General features: G+C 40.5%; 1 protein-coding gene across 1 annotated transcript; it reads right to left on the bottom strand.

Moving 5' to 3' along the window:
* Positions 1 to 493: 493 nt before the first annotated feature.
* Positions 494 to 21,167, bottom strand: LOC136994051 (double-stranded RNA-specific editase 1-like). Its single transcript, XM_067310256.1, has 5 exons — positions 20,152 to 21,167; positions 6,093 to 6,207; positions 1,777 to 1,945; positions 1,278 to 1,426; positions 494 to 666 (listed from the first exon to the last, which is right to left on the bottom strand). Exons 1-5 carry the CDS (start codon positions 21,049 to 21,051, stop codon positions 494 to 496), a joined length of 1,506 nt encoding a protein of 501 aa, XP_067166357.1. The 5' UTR covers positions 21,052 to 21,167.
* Between the last annotated feature and the right edge of the window lie 257 nt (positions 21,168 to 21,424).

Below are 21,424 nucleotides of genomic sequence, written 5' to 3'. Positions count from 1 at the left end.
CATCAATTAACATGTTTTTAACTGAAACATTTCTTCCTTGTATGAAACAATACAATTCTAAATCCATCCATGGAACACACATGTATCTCTAATATACAAAGATGTAAATACATCAGAGGCAGTTATCCAATATGACTTGTGTAATGTACTTATTGCACTGTTTTGCTAATGCCGTATTATGTTAGGCCAAAAAAAACCCAAAAACATTCCTCTGATATTTTCCAGTGATATAAACACAAAACAAAGCTGTCCTGACTTTAAGTGGCTGGAATGACAGATAATTTTTCCGCCCCACCTATGAAGCCAGCAGAAGGTCTGACACCAATCGCAGGTGAAGAATCAGAGCTTTATTAATGGTTATAGCCCCCCTCGCACTACACTTAAGCAGTGAAACCCATTGATAACCTGCACATTCATTGCACATGTCATGCACACCTGCCTTTTTTATTCAGCAATAAAAAAAACAATACTACAGAGACCAATTACTAATATCTCACCTAGCTATCTTGTCGCTGCATGACATGGTAAGTAGCCTTTCTCCTTGCAATACTCCATCCCACGTCTGGATAGTGGTAGTAGATCTCACAGGAATTGTCCCTTCCCCAGATTCGATTTTTGTCCGTAGCTGTCCTCTTGCTTTGCGGTTTGGATGTCTGTCCCCTTGATCTATATGACAAAAAGTGCTCACCATCAACTCAGAAATACTCTCAACATACTTTATATATGGCATTAAAATAAGAACAGTCAATTAAAGACACTTGCCTGCATAATTGTTAACTTGCGTAACAATTTCTATTGCTCCTTTCAATTTAGCTACAGCATCAAACATCTCTCTTGTACACCGTGTCTCCTAAAATGCATTCGCAATTAAACCAGCTTTCCATGAAGGAACAATTAATATGTAGCAGGTAGTTCTTAAATTCTGTTCTGCACATTATAGTATTAGAATGAAGTCAAGCAGCAGATCAAGAAATGAGCAGGCAGACAACAACCATTAAGAGACAGCAATATTAAAATGGCCTGGTTAGTTCTGTAAGGATACTTGCTGACACGCTGGCTTATCTTTACTAATTTTCAGCCTCTTCAAGCCCAGGTGGTTGATCTGCCTATACTTAACTTCTGTGATACAGGAAGAATTACTCGGATTTTCTGGAGAGACCTTTTTCTAACACACATCTACACAAAAAGGAAAGAAGACACCTAAGCTCTAACTGTGCCACTTGTATGTGATCAAATATGCTTTAGACTCCACAGCTTTAATATGATTGCTGTCATACCCTCTTGTGCTGCTTCATGGGGTGAGAAAATCCTAGCATCGCCACAAGGAGACGTACTGATATAGAGATGAAACTGCACATTCTCCTTCAGTTTAAACCCGCCGCGTTCAGATTTGATAAAAATGGATTTTTGCTGATCTTCTTTATTGCTGAAATAGAGAAGAAAGCTATAGTCAAAACTGAAATAAACACATAAGTAATGTAAACTGCTCAGTCTCAATAGACATTAAAATGATTACAGTATGTCTAGACATGGTTATAACTCTAACAGTTATTAGAAATAACAAAATGAAGAGACACTAGAGACAAGAAAGAGAGAGCCCTCGACGTTCCCAGTGAACTTTTAGAGACTTATCAGGAAATGAAACATCACATATTTGCTAGCCCAGATTATTTTGATTTACATGTTTATAGCTTACAAAAAGATTCCCAAATACTTTTTTCCACGCTTCCCTCCCCAGGTTCACACCTAGTTGAATACACGTTTTGTTAAGCTTACCTTAGATAAAGCTCAAGTTGAGTATATAGAAATTTAAGCAGGCACCGGCGAGATACAATTTCTGCATGGCAATCATTTAATGCAAGACCACGATCGCTCATATATTCACCATTGATGCATTTTGTTCCTGTAGAAACACTTATTACCAGAGCGTCTTTCACATCTGTACCTGCAAAACAAAATTTCAAAATTTTAATTTCGGCAATTAAAAATCACAGTCATTCTAGCAAGAGATTTCTTCCCGCAAAATTCAAACAATGCTTCTTTCTGCGTTTTCCTTTCAAAAAAATTGGTTCTTTTTCCAATACTTTCTTTATAGCAAAAGCTTCAGTCAGACCTATCCTCCCTGCGCCTATACCAGCATGGTCTATGGTTCACGTGAGTTCTTCATTTCGGAGTTCAGACTAGTTAGAAATTGAAAACTTGCAAGGAAAACATTGCTGCTTCAGGAAGAGATATTAAAGTCTGAACTCCAAAGACACTGCTTTTTTCTGAGACACGGTTGGCCCGCTAGCTTGCAGCACATACCTCTTGGCTACATATGCAGATATCCACTGTGATTTTAGAAATTTGTCTTATTAAAAGGCACTGATTTATTAAAAAACAACACATTTTGATTGGGTATTAAGCCAAGAACAGGAAAGGTAGAACTACAGTAGGAAGAAAGATTAAATGCTTAAACCGCTGCAAAGCTTATCAGCAGTATAATATTTCTAGAGATATAGTCCTTGATGTTAAATAATTCTGCACAGAACAACTAGATGTGAAATCTTTAAAAATATTTTGTGTTTTATAGTCAGAAAACTGTCTCTGTCACAAAAAATAGAGGTCAGCTGTATGAAGAATTCAGAAAGGCAGGTCCAAAATGTTACATCCCTCTAGCAAAACAGAGCAAAAAGCCCCAACAAGCCACACGCTAATTCCTTCGAAGTTCACAATGCTTGATCAGCAGAGGCAGAAAGCGGCCAGCCCTGCCAAATGCCCTCTGCTATCTTCCTGCCGCAGAATAGTTATTAGAGTAAGTAAAAGCCGAGAAACCACATTCTACAGACCGACCCCAAAACAGATTTAACCGGACTTTAGGCACCTAAGGCTTAGGATCCTCCCCTTAATATGAGCTCAGTTCCTAGGGGTGCCTATACAGAGGGAGCCTGCTACAGTGTAGAGCCAGATGTGATGCACGTCCCATCCACAGCTGTGCCAGCTCTGGCTCTGGAGCGGCTTGTTCGCACTCCTGTACTGCTGGCACACCTCTGGGCAAACATGCGGTGAGCTGGATGGGGAAGATAGCCGTTGTTTTGAATGCAATTCAGGGCCCTAGTACTGTTCACCACCTGATTGCCCTATGGCAGTGCCAATATACGGGGCAGAACAAGTAATTAGTAAGGGGATGAGTGGCACGGAACAGGACGGGTTGTTTGAGCTGTCACTGTTGATGAAATAAATCCTAACCGAAGTACAGCCTTCACAAAAATGAATACGAGCCCAGCTTGCCCTCCTATGGGGCTGAGATAAAACCAAGGAGGAGAGATGGGGAGGTGCTTCACCACCTCAAAATCAGTAGAAATAAAGCTTAACGTGTGGAAGGGGCCATGGTTAGTCACTTGAGAATCAAGAAGCCATAACCAGCTCCCTGGTGGGACTCGTCCGTGATATGTACCAGCTCCAGGGGAGAGTCTGGTCCCAGATATTGTAGCGAAACATACAGCCTTTGTATTTTCTAAGCATATATTTCTGCCAAATACTTACTAGAGTCACTATCTAGAGAAACGTAGCTTAGTTAGCTCAAGGTTCATTTTAGTCAGCTGGCATTTTGATAGAATTTACTTTTTTGTTATTTACCAAACAGCCAAGAGAAGAAATGTTCAAATAAAACACGCAGCAGATCAAAAACTTGGCACTTTCAAATGAAAAGAAAGGGGCCGAGCGAAATGAAAGTATCGGACAAAGTCTTCAGCCCAAGTCATCCTGATGCCCCCGTGTAGCGACAGGTACCTCTCTTCTCTGTGTGTTCACTGTGGCTTTGCAGAGGCTATTTTTAATCTGAAAACCTTGAACTCGTGCAGAAATTTCCTAGCGTTTTTCTGAGGTCTAACACAGGGAACAGAACAAATCCAGGTGGAGATTTATGAAGGGAACAGTGACATTACGAGAACTTCAGCAGTTGCCCTGCTGGCCCTCGGCAGCACAAGCTGGTACAGGCTCCCCTGCTACGAGCCATCATGGCCAACGGCATTCCTGTTCGGGATATTCAGTGTCTCATGTCAGGGGAAGCTGTTCTCTAAGGCTGGGCATCAGGGTCACCTAATTCTAGGGATTCCCCAGACACTTAACACATCCATACAAAGCCGTTTTCTAATAATGTGCAAAGCTATTTCTTCAGTTAATCAAAATGTAGTCACATGTTAATTAAGGCTTTTGATTCTTTGGGCACATGGCTCCTCTGGGAATCTTGGACACAGGGCTGTAATTACAGTAACAACTTTTTCAACATTATACAATAATCTAAAATAAAACTACAGCATGTTCTTCACAGATAGATCATCAGGATGAGGGACTAGCAATGTCTCACTGGACAGACTTTGGGGAACAGTTTTACCCCACTTATACTTTGTATTTACTTGGAGCACAAAGTATGTGCGTAGAAGGGATCTTTGATGAGCTTATGTTTAAGCACCTGTACTAAAACCGAACCCCTTACTTTCTGGATCACATAATACTTCATGAGAATTTGGGACATCATAAAGGTTAGGGCAGAATGATCTCTTCTGGCACTAAAGATAATTCAGTGTTTTTTAAATTAATTTTAGAAATGGTCAAACCCATCATGTTTCCTTCTCTTAGACTTGCCAGGCTTTCAAGCAGTTTCTTGCATTTACCAGTGTAGTCTCCGAGGCTTATGGTTAGGATGCAGAATACCAGACCGAAAACGTCATAGCCACGTGAGGCAAAGCAGCTGAACCAGTACAAAATAACTTTACTGGCAGCAATCTGTACAAAACCTTCACTCTGACAGAAGCAATGCCCAATTTGCTAACACACGCGCACCGCTCTCCATTAGGTTCTGCACAGTGAAGCCATCAGCCCTTCTGCCGGTTCCACGTGCTTGTCAGGTGGATTCACAAATGCAGCCCATTGAGATGCCAGCAGGAGTACTGGACCTGCTCAGGTCCTGGGGAAACCCAGATAAGAGGGGTCAGCACTGAGAGCCCAAGGAGCACTGCCTTCACAGCAGCAGCCTCCTGAATGCACACAAGTGTGAATCCCAGAGGCCTGAAAAAGACTATGATGAGCCTACAAAGAGGACAAGAATAACCACGAATGAACTGCCCCAACTGCAAGAAGTCTTAGTGCATCCTAAATGGGGATGCGGCCAAAGCTCCCGGATACCTCAAAAATTCTGTGAAGCAGTCTGTGGGACTATCCTTTGTTATAAAGCAATCTCATTTCTTCCAAGAAGGAGGAGAAGAATAAAAATGACAATTCAAACATGGTGGGAGAGGAGATCTTGCTCTGACTTGTGCAGCTAATAGGGTATTTCATGACAGGTCCAAAATGAACTTGAGTCCAATCAAGTGACCAACTGGACTAAAGGCAAGGATAAATCTTAACATAAGGAAAATTCAGCAGCAGCACGGATGCAGATCAGCTTATGGTGGAATTTCACTTTTGATCCAAGTGATCTGGCAGAGCACAGATCTCATGTGAGCAATCACAAAAGCATAACCTTGCTGCTGGTTGTACGTGCACACTAGTGTCAGCTGCTGAAACAGAAGCTGCTTTCAGCAAGTATTTTTACTAAAATGACCGAGACACTAAGCACCAAGAAAGAAATATTGCAAGAATAACTAAATAAAGCGCAAAGTCCTAAGGACTTGGAAAGCAAGCATAATTTATAACATTATATGCCAAAACAGAAGATACTGTCTATGTGACTAATGTGGTGATTGTTATGTTTACATTTATTTCCAAAAAGGTGCATAATTCATTTCAAAAGATACATGTGTTTTATAGAATACGATTTATCTCAGAAGTCTCAATTAGAAGTCTCAAATATCTCAGAAGTCTCAGACATCTCTACCTGTACAGAATATAGGAACTTTGTTGAAATAGAAGTATTCGCAGGTAGAATTTTCTTGTAATCACATTTAACCAAGATCCAAGTGCCTTAAATACAACAGTTTGAAGATTAAATAGTAATATATTTCAATACTGGTTGAGTGAAGAAAAGATACGGTTTCTTAGAATACATCCAGAGTTCTGGTATTTAAGCAGTTAAAATGGTGTGGGTGGGTGTGTGGGTTTTTTTTTTTTGCCTGTTGTCATCACAATTCCAGCAAGGACTTTCCTCCGTGCACGTGGAGATGTGAAATTTTCTGTCAAATCACTGAATTTATCTACAACCAAGCGTGCAACAGCATCAGCTAAAACCTGTAAAATCACAGAAATGCACGTTAGGAAATTAAACAAATAATAAAACCATTAGGTTATAAAGATCTGCACTTGTACTGATTTGACATAATAGATTAGAAGAGTTTGCATCGTTCATTTTTAGAAGATTGATGGGACAAAGATTTTCAAGTTCTGCAGTGCGTCCAGGAGCTATCTAGGGTCCAATTTTCAGTTATACTGAACTCTCATAGCTCTCTGTAGGCTAAACTGGAGCTCTGTGTGTCTGCATCTATAAAAACAGGGTCACACAGCCTTAAGCCAAGAATCAAAACAGCTAATGTTCATGATTGTTATGAACATTTGAGGCTTATGAGAACAACTGAATAGACAGTTGAGTCAATATTTTCATGCTCAAACCTCAAAACACATCAGTTCAGTATCCTAAACATTGGACCTGACAAGAGGATTGAAGTGCAAAAACCAGCCTCTTCAAACCATCATATAAACCTTTTATAACCATGGAATTAATTATGCAGTTATTACATAAATAAGAATGAATCCATTTTCAACAGTAGTTAAATTTTATATTTTTATTTTTACAAGACATATGCAAATTTAGGAATGGAAAATGTCAACATATAACCCAAAACAAGCCATCAAAAATTAGGAAGATTCATCTCTCTCACCTTCGGGAAAACTTGAATAATAGATACATCCTTATAATTTGCCAACAGGGTTGGCAAGCAACATAGGTCATACTGTAAGGGTGAATAATTTCTAATATTAAGGGAAACTTCAAAATACCAGTCCTGCTTTTGTTGAACTCTGCCGATGGTTCAGTTCAACACTGCAGCTAATCTCACCTGATGTTCTTAAGGCGGTTGGAACCATAACAGCTAGAGGAAATGAGTCAAAATCAAAATCTTGAATTTTCACCTGAAAAGAAACTGAAAACCAGGGCAAACCATGCAACAACATTGCCTTTGAGGAAAAACACTGGTTAATGACTGTACTTGGTACTGGCTAAGTGGTTTTCACATGCACTCCATGAAGCGCAATACCCCAGCAGTGTGCATGGCAGCACAGTTATTTATTCCAAAAGAAATGGCTGAGTATGGCAAGTTACATGTTCAAAAAGAAACAGCTGTAATCTAGATACATAAAGAAAGAGAAAAACCTTCTTAGGCGTCTTCCTCTTATTTAGAGGAAGTAGGAATGCCCATTAAAACAGGCTCTTTAAGGCTGATTGGGCTGTTTCAGACACCATCACACCACCCAGGCACGAAGAAAGAAGCCCAAAGCTAGTACGGGAGATGTGGCAGCTCATTCTCACCTGTCTCCCACCAGGATCAGCATCAGGATCCAAAGAGAGAGGGAGAACTGAGAGCTGGGGAAGGAACCCAGTCCAGACCACGGACCCCTGCAGATGGGTGTCCAGCTGTAAGCTGCTAGCTAAGCTCTTGTTACAGTCAACAGAGATGCAGTCACCATGGTGGACCATTCAGCTCTCCCTCAACAGACTGCCTGTATTTGATCAGCTGAGCCACCCTCCAGACTTCACTGATCAGCTCTCCATTGACTATAACGGCAGCTCGGACACTCATGAACACAGAAACACCTAGGCTTAATATTTTTGACTACGTGTAGCAGTCTATAGTTTGGAGCCAAATCCCATCGCTGGAGTCCCAGGTATAAAGAGCTCAGTTCGGTTGTCCATGTGTTGCCCCCAGCGGTACCCGAGATGCTGTGCGGTAACCACCTGGCCCACGATGCTCTAGAAGAACACAGGTCCTGTGTCTTATCTGCCAGTGCTATGCAGATGTCTTTGGTATCCAAGAGCATCGAATGTGGTGCTAAACACATGCGTGGGCAAGTAAATCAAGCCCAAAAGGACTCTTGAGACTGAGAAGATTCTGCTTACTAACTACCTTTGGGCCCCTTCAGTAATGGAAGAAAATCACCGTTCTCCTTCCTCCTAGATAGGGTCCAAGGCAAACCAACAGTGCTGATGGGCAACAGTACACAGATCTGTGTGGAGGGATCCAGTTGAATCTAAACAAAAACTTAAACATAATCGTATCTAAAAACACATTGCCAGGGTCAAAAAAACCAGAGGGCTGCAAGACTGTCAGCTCGATTCTCCACCATCATCTTTGCAAAGCCCGTAAGAGCTGACAGCCCAGAAACAACGTGAAGGAATTCTCAATGTTAACTCCCTTCTGGGAGAGCTTTAGCAGCCAAGGAAGAAATAGCTACAGCCTGTGTGTCATAATTTCCGAGCTCTACGGCTTTTTCCAGAAGCCTACTGGAAACAAAGACTAGTAGTCAGCGGTGACAGAGGTCGCATTTATCTTAAGCTTCAGTCAATGTTTTGCATTGCACAGTTTGCAGGTTTTAAGAGCCCCAACACTCCAACTACGAATTTTCATGATGCATTTGAATAGACTACAACTCAGAAACTCTTATCTCACTAATGCAAAAAAAGTATTTCTGACGCTGGACCCCAAATTCTGTCATAATCTGTGCTACGATAGCATCATGATCAAATGACACAAAATTTAATTGTGCCAGTCCCGGCACTTATATAATGCAGTAAATAAGAGTGAAACTTTGCAGGATGAAAGACTATAAGGTAAATAAATATACAAGAAGCAAAACAGTAAATGCCAACAGTTCTATACTCATCTTGGTATTAGAAATGGAAAATTAAGACACACGTAGCTTAAATAATTAACCTGCCTACAGCTACATGGCAGACCACCGCGGGGAAAAGAACTGAACAAAGATCAGAGTCCCATTCCAACACTTTAGCCACAAACCCGCTGCGTAGCTTGCTGATAATGCTTCCTAGTTGCAAGTTTCATGCTCTCATTTCTAAAAAATCATACCTAATTTTCTACTGTGCTTTACATCAGACATACTGAGCTTCCAGGAGAATATGGCTGGTAGCTGACCAGCTATCAAGCAACGCATAACCATGCAGATCAATGTTACGAGAGAACATATTATTGCAGAAGTAGTGAAAAACTTCTCCGAATACTGATGTACCCTAACCACAAACAGAACAGATGCTTCAGGGGCAGCATGTTGAACCAAAGCATCAGCATGCCAGAAAGGCTTGCTGTTCAGGTAACAAAAAATATGGATTATTCCTTCTTTGTAAAAATTAAGCGTGGTCTGAAAGAGTCTTCTCAAACACTTGCCTACATAAAAATGCCGCGTATCAGAAATGGTGCTCACAAAACCTTGAGCCAAAAACCACCGGTAGTAAAAGGGAAAGGTACAGAAATGCTTCTTTCAGGATCTCTGAACATTGCTTCCTTATGTAGCTCCTCAGTCCAGATGGCTAAATGGAGGCTGATCTGCAGAGGCCTGTAATCTCCCCATTTCATAGGGAACCAGCACCGCTTGATGAGGCTTTTTGTCATGGGGCAGGAACTCAAACTTCTAGGCATTTCTGGGAATATACCCATGGACAAGTTATCTGCCAGTACTGCTGATAAAAGGGTATTACAGGCTCCGATAGCTACTTGACAAGTAATTGAGTGGAATGCTCATATATAGGGTTTATATATATATATGTGTGTGTGTATGTATGTGTATATATACATATATATGTATATATAGCTTTTTCTGACAAGATTATTTCTTACATAATTGGTGAAGTAGATATAACCACAGTGTTAGTATACAAATGAGAACACAGTGAGTCTTTCTGGGAAAATGTAAGCTTATGCAGAAGGATGGGGCTGCATCTCAAACAACGTGGAACTAAGCTGCTGGCAAAGAAACCTAAAAACGCTTGAATGAATTATAAAATAAGACCCTGGAGAGCGTTGATAAGAAGAACTAAGCAGAAGTCAAGCTAGACAAAAATGTCCACTAGAGATGTGAACAACACAGAAGAAACTGTGAGGGAGGGAAAAAAGAAAAGAATTTTACTGATAGAAACAGGTTAATATATAAAAGATGTTATTGATCTGATATCCAAGTTGCATAAAAACAGGTGCATGGTGAGAAATAAGCACTATTAAATGTCTACAGATTAAGTTGTCAAGATTTTGGTCTTGTATAGGTTTGAAACTGCGGAATACTTACCCACTAAACTAGATATGAACTATCTTTTTCTCTCAAGCAGTCTATTCCATTAAAATAGTAGATTCTTTAAGAGCACTTGTGTCTATTTATGCATTTCATGTGGCTTGCTATGGCTCAGTAAGTCAATAAAGGGAATCGGTGCACAAAATTCATGCATTTTTTCCAATCACCTCAACAAAGATACCACCTCACCTACAAACATGTTTCCCCTAGATCTCCTGGACATACCTCAGGTGGGCAGAAGAGCAGCAGGACGACAAAGAACAAGTCCTGCAAAGTTGCAGTACTTTGTATTTCAGATTTGTCTCACCACTCTAGACACGCCACTTCCTCACAGCACCGCAAAGCCTTTTCCCACCTGACTTCCACCGGAAAAGATGGAGTGTTTATCTGCTTTAGGTTACATTTGACAATTAGAGAATCAGACTTTTTAGCCTGAATAGACATGCTTTTATCAATAAATTATCTTCTCATTAGATGAGGACTCAAGTCTGGCAATAACTGCTGGGACTTGCCTATTTGTCTGCCCTTCAAAATATTAAAAATAGTAATAAAAGTCCACTGACTGAGATTTTACTGAAACTATAATGGTCACGGCAACAAAAATCTCACCGTTTCTCATAACACTGTAAGTCAAAAACTCTTTATTTATGACACAACCAATCTGATTCATCTGGAACTTTTGCTGCCTGTTTTCTTACCATCATCTTCATGTCTCAAAAACATGTAAACTACAGGGACACAGCTGGCTGAGCAGCTCAAGGAGACAGCCTCTGCTACTGATGAGCAGTAACTTTCCTCAGAAGAGCTTAGAAATGTGCTGCCTCACTAGCTCTGCAGAGTCAAGGAATAGCGATAGATCATCACAGAATCACAGAATGGTTGAGGTTGGAAGGGACCTCTGGAGATCATCTAGTCCAAGCCCCCTGCTCAAGCAGGGTCACCTAGAGCACGTTGCCCAGGATTGCGTCCAGGCAGGTTCTGAATATCTCCAGAGAAGGAGACTCCACAACCTCTCTGGGCAACCTGTGCCAGTGCTCTGTCACCCTCACGGTGAAGAAGTTTTTTCTCATGTTCAGATGGACCTGCCTGTGTTTCAGTTTGGGCCCGTTGCCTCGCGTCCTGTCGCTGGGCACCACTGAAAAGAGTCTGGCTCCGTCCTCTTGACACCCTCCCTTCAGATACTTGTACACATTGATAAGATCTCCTCTCAGTCTTCTCTTCTCCAGGCTAAACAGGCCCAGCTCTCTCAGCCTTTCCTCATAAGAGAGATGCTCCAGTGACCTTGAAATCAAGGAGGAAGTAATCCAGGACAAGCACTTCCTTCATGCTAAACACAAGATAAAAACCAGATGTCGTGTTTTTATTGCCTATCGCTCGCTTTTTCTCTGCAGGCACTTTTGCTGATGCTGGGGCAGGGGAGGAGGGCTCCTAAAGAATAAAGAAAAAGAATCAACGGTGTTTTCTTTCTGTTTATCTATCTGTCATAGGGGCCATGTTGTCAAGAGTGGAGTACCCTACTAGAGATACTTCAAACTCACTTCTGTCACAGAAGAGATTAGAAAGGAGAAGCTCATTTATGGGACTGTGTGTAAATATGAGCTGATGTGATAGGGAACTTGAAGGATTAGTTGCCATAGTCATATACTTCTAATCACGAGCTCCCAATAAAAGAAGATTCTTTTTTTTAATCAGTAAGTATTATTACTTCAGAATATCTTTGCTGCATATTAATGCTTGCAAGAGACTGGTAAACTTTCAGGAAAGTGTGATTTTTACTAAACGACATTGCTCAACTGTCCCCAGCAAAATGTCACATTGAAGAAAGAGTGCTTTGTAAATATGCAATTGTGGAATGGGACCACCCATAGTTTCCCTCAAGCTTCTCCGCAAAAATAAATAAATAAATAAATAAATAAATAAATAAATAAAATAAAAATCTGCCTGGATACAAAATGCAACCCTCATGGACACACACCACAGGAAATGGAACTCCTCTGGACTAATTATCAAAGCCTAGACATTCCCCCCATAGTCTTCTACATCCCATGCCCCCACATCCAACTGAACCACAAAAACATCACGGCACCTAAGATATGCAAGTAGTGTTCCCATAGTGAAACAATGTCCTGGAAAGGGAAACTACAAGTCTAGTGGTTTGATTTCGATTAAAGGTCGATGCTGCTTTTGGAAAATATTTTAGATAAAGATGTTTGCCTCTGTGGATCATAAGGCGTGGAGGGAAGGGAAGAATCAACCTTTAATACTTGCAAATTCATTCATCTAACAAAGATAGCTGGAAAAAAGTCTGCCTTTACTGTCAGGTATCCAAGAACGCTCTACTCCAAGCTGCAGTATTTCCTGGTACACTTGGTTGGGGGTAACCTGAGATACCCCAACAGGATAGTTTTGTGATGAAAAAACTTTGACCAACCTCTGTATTTCAAAATGGTGAGATAGCTGCTCCCCTAAAAACACTGTGCAGACAGTTGGGCTCTCCTCCATGGCAATCAAGATTGACAGATTCAGGTACAACAGTTTAAAGCTGTCGTTTCAAAAGGTACCTTCTTTGGGAACAACACTGGGTTAAGCTCTTCCTACCTTCTTACAGTCCACTTCAGCTCCTGGGTTTTGGGGAATAAACTTTCTAGGTGATACCAGCACGAGTGTTTACCCTATGAGCTACATTATGATCAGGGAATAGATCCAGATTAGACAATAATTTTTTGTTATCTTATTTTCAGCTCAAACAAGCATGGAAAATCCTCAGGCCATCACCATTTATCGCTAGCAGTTTCAACCTGGGCAAAACCAGTTTCGGACAGATGCTATGGCAGTACAGCAGAGACAGAAGAGACAACGCTACATGTGGGAAAACATTTTCTGTTCTCCTTAATTTAAGGCTACTATAGCCTCGAAGCTGATCTCTGGGCAAACACTAGAGAAGCTTTTTGCATATATATTTGCAGACTTAGGGACAGAAAATCTTTTCAGCGATTCTTAAAAGTTTTGAAGAAAGCAAGCTTGTACTAGCCAATCAATTTTATGGTTTTTCGTATGTTTCCTAGAACCTGAATACACTTATTATATTGGGTGCACACTCTAAAATAGTCTCACAAAAGCAGAGTAAAAACAGTAACAGTTGAAGTCTATATGTAACATATGAGCTTACTGAGGTTAACTGTTCCATTTTCTCAAATCCATAGTAATATTTTTAAACTGCTAGTCTCCTGAATTAAAAAAAAGAAAAAAGAAGAAGAAGAAAAGGAAACTCTTTCCTCAGTGACCCTTTTTATGGCTTCTACAATTAATAAGGATATACTCTGAATTCAATTTTATAAAAGGGATTCTGAGAAAGGAGGTGGAAGGAGAGACAGAAGAGAGCAGAAGGGAAGGAGCCTGACAGAGCTGAACCTTACTATTGCAAAGGAATTATCAAAGGTAACAAGGGGCGCAAACTGAAGAAAATGGTGCAGGATGTCTCTGAAATGAAGGCTGGAGGTGGGTGAGGAAAGGTGCAGCGGAAGCCTGCCAAGGAGCCCGGCCGCTGGAAGCAAAGAGGCCACAACGCTCAACTTTTCCTCCTCCGACCGCTTTGGATCGCCTCCAGAAACAACCATGAAGATTTTTCTCTTTCCAAAGAGATATTCCCTCTTGTTTTATTACCTCGTTTAACAGGTCAGTTTAAAGACAAGGACACCAGATGAAAATCACTTCATTAAATGAAATATACTTTAAAGGCTGTAATCCTCAACGCCTGTTATTCTTGATAAGCCTAAGGAAGAAGTAAAAATGAGATACAAAACAGCTGCTTAACAATAACTGCTTAATAAGTAGTTATGCGGGCATTCCCAATGCACCCATAAATACACTGCGTTAGAAATCTCTGAACTTCTCTAACTGACCAGACAACTTCAGAGTTGCCTTCATACTTAAACTTAATAGTTTGCAGACCTCAAATTTGTTTTGGGGCTGATAAAAATGTCAGGTTCTGGAAGAAAAAAATCCAAGGACTTGAAGCTCTGCCTCCCCATCAAGCCCAGACCACTGACCTGTCTGGGGGGTGGATCTGTCATATCTCTTTCGGGATCTATTCCATCTCATATAAATAAACATTAATTGAAGCAGAATTTGAACTTTTCTCTCCCATTCTCAGGAAGTGCCCTAACATGAGACACATACAGTTTCTCTACCACCCTCTCCTGTATTAACTCATTTATTCAAAGTTGGACAATTCAAACAAGGAAAGACCCAAAATAGATGACAGTTTGCTCATTGAGGCATGTGAGCTCAAAGCTATTTTGGGTGCATCGTTCCTTTCTCTGGTGGAAGTTACAGTGAAACCAGTTCTTTTCCACATATACAAAACAATTTCAGTTAATAAATATTTTACAGCAATGTTTCAGAAAAAGAAAAAAAAACCTGAAAATCTATGTTTTAAAATATTCTGAACCTTAAAATGTTCAGGTCTGTCTGGATCTGAAGGAAGATCTCAGCAGGAGATCACTCCTACCAAAAACAGCTGTTCCATCTAGATAAATGCTGGTAAGTACTGAAGCGGTGGTAGACCAAGGGCGCTTCAGGGGTTGACAGCACTCTTGGATCTGAGCGGGGAACTGACCCAAAACTTCCCAAACTTCTGGGCACTCTTTGGAGCACTAGGGATCTTTCCTCTTCCTCTCAAGCACAAATGTTCTCCCTCAGGTTTATTTCTTCTTACCTTTACAGTTTAGGGCTCATGTGAACTTTCTCACAAGCTGATGAGCACTGGCAGTGTCCACAGTAGGCAAAATCGGGGTCAGCCTGGCACATTCTCTCTCCTCTGACAGTGATCAGCATACACAACTCAGAGAAGGTGCAAACATATCTATGCTAATAAAACACGGTAGTTATTTTCTAGTTCTCCATGACAAAAAAGTTTCTTATATTTATTTAAAGAAACTCCAATCAGGCAGTAAATTCTCTCATTACTTACACAAATGTATCTTTTTATCTCTTTTAATTCCACCACAATTAATTCAAGACATTACTCACTAATTCCTATGAACATATTCAGTATGATCTTTCTACCAGGTCTGAATTTCTTACATTCTTATTCAACTTTATACATTGAACATATTTCACTAAACACTCTAGGTGTCTTCAGCATCTCTCCAGAGGAAGTCTTCCCAGACCTTTGATCCCTTGCATCACTTACTTGTACATCGTTTCTGTTTTTTAATACTTCTTTTTTATTCCCTGCCTGCCCCAAATTAGACCAGGATTAAATATTGTACCTCAAGTGAAAATACCCATCACACTATTGGATCTCACTCAATTTTTTCCGTGTAACATTTTGTTTGCACGTATGTCCATAATGATACACAAGCTCTTTTTGCCCTAAGTTGAATTTGCAATAAATGAGGTGAATAATTAAAAGTATTCCCTCTAGTGGATGTTTTAATTATTTTCATCTGCAATTATGCTGCTTATTTATTTAGTTTGTTGCCTTCTCTCACAACTTCTCCAGCTTTCACTAATCTAAATAACTCTTTCCGTAAGATTCAATATTTACAATTTCAATTCCCTCATTCCTATCTCTTCAGTTGTTTCCAGACCCAGCAGTGCTTCCCCTTTGCATCACAACTCATTAGCTATCTTTTTAAGTCAACAGTTTGAGGAAATCTGGGAAATATCATGATAAGCTTCTATGAAGGTTTTCCCAACCCCAGCCACCAGTGGCCCCGAGAGGATACCTATCCTGGCAGAACAGTTTCCATCACAACCACTGGCAGCAGGTGTTGCCTGGACCAGCAGACTTTACTAGAAGTCACAAAGTGCACAATATGCACTGGAAACACTGCAGGAAAAAGTACCAAGCGCCTGGAAAAGTGCATTACTAGGAGGCAGCAGAATTACTGGGGCACACCAGAATGCATTGCAGCAGGTTCAAAACCAACAAGCTGAGATGCTTCTTCCCATAATCCGCATCTAAACTGCAGAACTTAATACTACAAGGTGCTGTGGAAGCTAAAAGTTTACAAAAGTTCAAGAAAGAACTGAAATTCTTGCAGGGGGAGGGAGGGTGTCCTAATCCATCAAGGGCTCTTAAATGGAAAAATGCCGTTTTTGGCTAAGAAAATTCTTGAGTTTGGAAGAATATGCTGGGGGAGTGTTGCTAGAGATATGCCCTGTTCTCAGTTTTCTCAAGGCATTTGGTATTGGCCACCGTCCATGCTTGATTTTGCTTTTAGTGACAGCATCAGCCCACCTCTTTCAAACCCTTGCAGCCCTCTTGGGAAGCAGGGAATGTCTAAGGGAAAAGAAAAAAAAAGTAGAGAAAACAAGTGATCTCTGGGACAGCAAAGGACGATTTGGCACCAGGGATAGGCCGATGGGCGAGAAGAAGCTTTGGTCCGGCTCACTATGGCTCTTCCTGGGGTTCAGTGCCTCCAAAATACTCCTTTCTTCAGTAACCTGATTTGGACTTTACGTGGACAATTTGCAAACACCTGGTTGCAATAGCTACCACACTTCATCTATAGACACATGACACATTTGTCTTCAGAGCAGATTTTAAAATACTGTTCACCTTTCTCTGTCTTCTCTATTCAGTTCCCATCAACCTTAAGTGCCTACAGACTCTATAGATCCATGATAAGCCTTAAACATGGATCTTAAACATTTTAACAACATTAACCTAGATGTGTTGAAACATTTAATTTTCTTCCACGGCAAGGAGTGGAAGAGCGCACATTTTGGAGTCCTTGGTATATGCTTTCTGTTACTGCTAATACAGAAGGTTTCACCGGATTGATTTCTTTGTTTTGGAAAAGTAAAGCCCTGTATGCAAGACTGATGAAATCTCTTCCACGTTAACACATTGGATGCCAAGGCAATACATACACGAGGCCTGATTTTCGTCAGGACTTCTTCATCTGTTCTGAGGCACATTATATTAAGCGACTTACTGGTTTTAAGGCACTTTCTCAGCAAAGAGATTCTCCACACCACTGGCAACCTTGCTTCATCCCTCACAAAAGGTCAAGCTGGAAATAAGCAGATATGCTTGCTTTGCACAGACTGATTTTAAATGTATTAAGCCACTGGATTAGCACTTTGATAATCCACTCCACGGCCCAAAAGACTATACCAATGTCCTTTTTATAAGCTCATTTCCAATGTAAACTTTCCTTGTTTCATTTGATAACTTACGCATGTATCTCCAAATTTAACTTCCTCCACAGTGTCTGCAGCTATCAGGTGTGTAATAACTGATATGCATTTCATCTAATATTTACAATCAGCTCCAGAGTAATAATAATCTTTTCTCTCCTCTAAATTCTTTGCACTCTATCAGTTTTTCTCATGAGGCACCACAAATTAACCATAACGTATTAACTATGTATATAGCTAATCTACAGCGTATTAGAGATGTCTTAGACTTGTGCAGAGGATGACCACTGACTCTCAGATCCATAATGTAATGCTGTCTCAGACTATGCATCTTGAATTGTCCTGTCCTTTTTACCGCACAGCTCTGAACTGAAAATTCATTTTGAACCTGCCACTCAGACAGTAAATTCCAACATCTTTATTGGCATGACTACATCATACCTTTACTCTTTCCATTGAACATTTGGTATCTTGGATTTTTCTCCCCTTGCATGCATCGAGCTTCCGATTTTTCCAACCCAGTTACCATTTTATTTGGTCTAAGGGTTATAACACATCCTATCCCTTTGACGTCACTTCTGTGCTCTCCAGTGTTTGCAGCTTTGCTCATTTTAGGATTATCTCCAAATTTATCATCTTTACACATACTGAATAAGCACTGTGTAAAAAAAGAACAACCCACAAAGAGTATAAAGAAGATAAATAAAGCAAGACCTAATACAAACCCTTAAAAAGTCCCACAAATGCTGAAGTCCCTTATTAACTACTAACTACTAACAGACTGAATTCTTCCTTGATACAATTCCAATAACTTGACAGCTAATTCCAATTGTAATTAAAAGCACATTAGCACAACACACCAAAGTGAAGAAAGGACAATAAATTCCTGACTACAAGCTGATCAAAAGACTTCTGAACTACTTCTAAAGCCTGCTGGGCGCTCTTGAGTTTATGCCATGCTCTGTGTCAGGGTAATTCCACAGCCGAGTAGCCTATTCCTTTGCACACCTGTAACAGATGTAAAACGCAATCTGGTCCTAAAGGACCCTTTGTTCTATACAATATAGATATGAAGGTCAGCATAGGAGCACTGCAAAAAAAATGATTGTATGTGTTGCTGTTTTGTTATTTAAAAACGCAGCCCAAGGCTCGAATGTCCTGGCCATCTCCTGCATAAGGGCAAGCGTACCCATAGCAATAGTCGGTTTTACGGTGCAGTAGGCTAAGACAGCTGATAGTGATTCACAACATCAGGAATGAAGATTAAAACCTATCCGAAGCTACTCTGAATAATTCTTCCCCACTTCTTATGGCAGTTCCAATTTTGACCATTTTACTGATTCAAGAACTAATACTGTGCAAATCACTAGAGTGAACTACTTTAGAGGCTGGTGCCACAGGCTTTTTAAAAAGCTCTACAAAGAATGTGGTCTGAATTAACTGAAACTACTGAGAAATCATAAACAGAAATAACTAGATGAAATATCACAGTCCTAGATTTGAAAATGCAGGAAACGTTCATCGATAATGCAATAATTGTGCAACATAAAAAGACAGCATATATGAGTTTCCAAATGATGCAAATTGTCCAAGCATTTTGAGGGAAAAATGTACCTAAAATATTCACAACCTCAAATTATGTTCTTTAATCCCACTTTCTTGAATGATGCATTGATTTAGACAATAATATTTTATATTTTTAACAAATTCTAAAACCATCCTTGGGGATAGCAAAGGTCAAAGCCTTGAAAGTCTCATTAAAAAAAGCATATAGAAAGGTGCAAGAAAATAATAGGCAAGTATTGGAATTGAGATAAGCATATGTAATGTTAATATAAAAAGGCCAATGGATGCACTAGAAAGAGGTCATTTGAAAAATGATTACTGGTGTCTGACTGGGGAAAAACAAAAGTACATAAATAAGGGGGAATTTTTCTTGATTAAAAATTTACTCCATTCTAGCTACTTTACATTTCTTGTCTATGTCTGGTATGTTCAATACTTTGCCTAATTCATCTATTATTTGATTTAAACTATTTCTTACCAGATTTACTTGCCAAAGTAATTTTCACATATTAGTCGACTAAAATAATTGTAAATTTCAATTAACTGATTTGATTAGTGCATCATCCTTTAGCTGACAGTTATTTAAAACTCTTCACACATTTCTTGGATACACGCACTGAAAGTCTGGCTTTTATTCAAGTACTGGGTACAAGGGACCACTGCGCTGGCCTCACTTAACCTGTCCTTGACATTCGCTGTTCAGCACCGTTCATGCCAACAATTTCGGTTTGCAGGAGAGAATGATTTTCTTCTCTAGTAAAAACTGTTGTATCAGATAATCAAATTATTTAAAGCAGTAAAATCCTGACTTGAACTCCATCTGTGCACAGCTGCCTCACATGAGAAAGCCATGATTCAATTTTTCCCCTGATAAAAACTGTAATTTAAGCGGGCACTAAGCTATGCTTTGCATTTTATTACGTGATGTGATTAAGGCTGAAAGGATCAACAAACAAAACCTCTTTGCTGTCCAACGGAACAGAAGGATTTCAGAATACAATGATTTCACGTCGCTGACAGAAGCCGTAAGTGGATAAATCACCCAACAAAACACGCAAGCGGTGTAAACATCAGAAATACGCTTTAAGCTGATTCAAAACAAATGACTCGGATACTCTTGGCAGTCACCGAAATATATGAACAAAAAGCAAATGGGCTCCTCACCTGCGGTAAATGTAATTGGAGCCCCTCGCTAGGGATGGGTTGTTGAGATGGAGTCTGGTCCAGCTGCATGTTAAATAAGGATGCCAGAGCTGACTGAGCAGCCCGAGCTTTTGCGAGCTTTTTATTCCTTCCTGATCCTTCAAAAGTCTGACCATCCACCGCCACTGCCATGACAAAGTTTTTAGCATGGCTTTCCCCACTTTCTGAGAGAAACTCGTACTTCAGCCCTGGCTGCAGCTCGTTCAAGATCATTACAGGGTTCTTTCCACTTGTGGATGGATACGGTGATGGTGCAGGGAGAGGTGACTGCATAAGACTACTAGTTACAGTAGACGTCGACAAACCGTAGTCCCCACTAGAGCTAAAGGATCCATCGCCATTGGACCCTAAATAAAAGGAAGCATCGGAAGGAACTGGAGTTTCAAATCCATTGAAAAGCATGTCTGGAAAGTCTGCTTGGTCAGACGTAAAGTCTGTGTTCACGGACAGAGTCCTCCCCATTGCTAGATGTGCTTCAGAGGCGTTTGGAAACTGCACGAAAGACCGCAGAGCCTTCTCAGCGGCGTGGAGCTTTGCTTTCTTTTTCGTAGGGCCGGACCCCTCAAAGACCTGTCCGTTAACTTCGACCGCCATCACAAACATGGGGGCATGAACCGGACCCGTCTGGGACAGAAGTTTGTACTGTAAACCAGGTTTTATCTCATTAAGCTGCATCAGGGCATTCTTTGGCAAAACGGGGCCCGGTGCTTTCTTCCTCTTCTTCGGGCGAAATTTGGAGTGGCCATTGTTGCCCTCCTCCAAAGGACGCTTTCTGCTGCTGCTGCTGCTACCACCGTTGGAGAGCTGAGTCCCCTCCCCGGGGCCTTGCACACTGCCATCCTTAGGGGGAACGTTGTCCATGTTGCGGTTTTCTTTAACATCAGTGCTGCTTGAACCTGTGGTGCCCAGAAAGAGTAACTTACAATGCCTTCGTTGCAGGATCTTGTAAATGCAAAATTTATAGATTCCTTTATCTATCTTTGTAACTGGTTAAGTGATGTGTGCTCACAGGCTAATGTTTCTGCAGTACAAACGGAGAGCTAGATCTCCTAATAATTCAAGGAATAACATTCAAGAGCGATTTCTGAACTATGCATTTGGTATCTTCCTACAGCAATAAAACACCGAAGCTTTTATTTTGCATTCAAATCACACTGGAACAAAACTTTTACTCATAAATTACATTTGGCCTGAAAAAGGCTTTAGACCAGAAATACAGTTTATACTATTTGCA

The sequence above is a fragment of the Apteryx mantelli genome, chromosome 23 (assembly GCF_036417845.1).
Source record: "Apteryx mantelli isolate bAptMan1 chromosome 23, bAptMan1.hap1, whole genome shotgun sequence".
Classification (NCBI taxonomy): domain Eukaryota; kingdom Metazoa; phylum Chordata; class Aves; order Apterygiformes; family Apterygidae; genus Apteryx; species Apteryx mantelli.
This window is presented reverse-complemented; position numbering and strand designations above follow the sequence as displayed.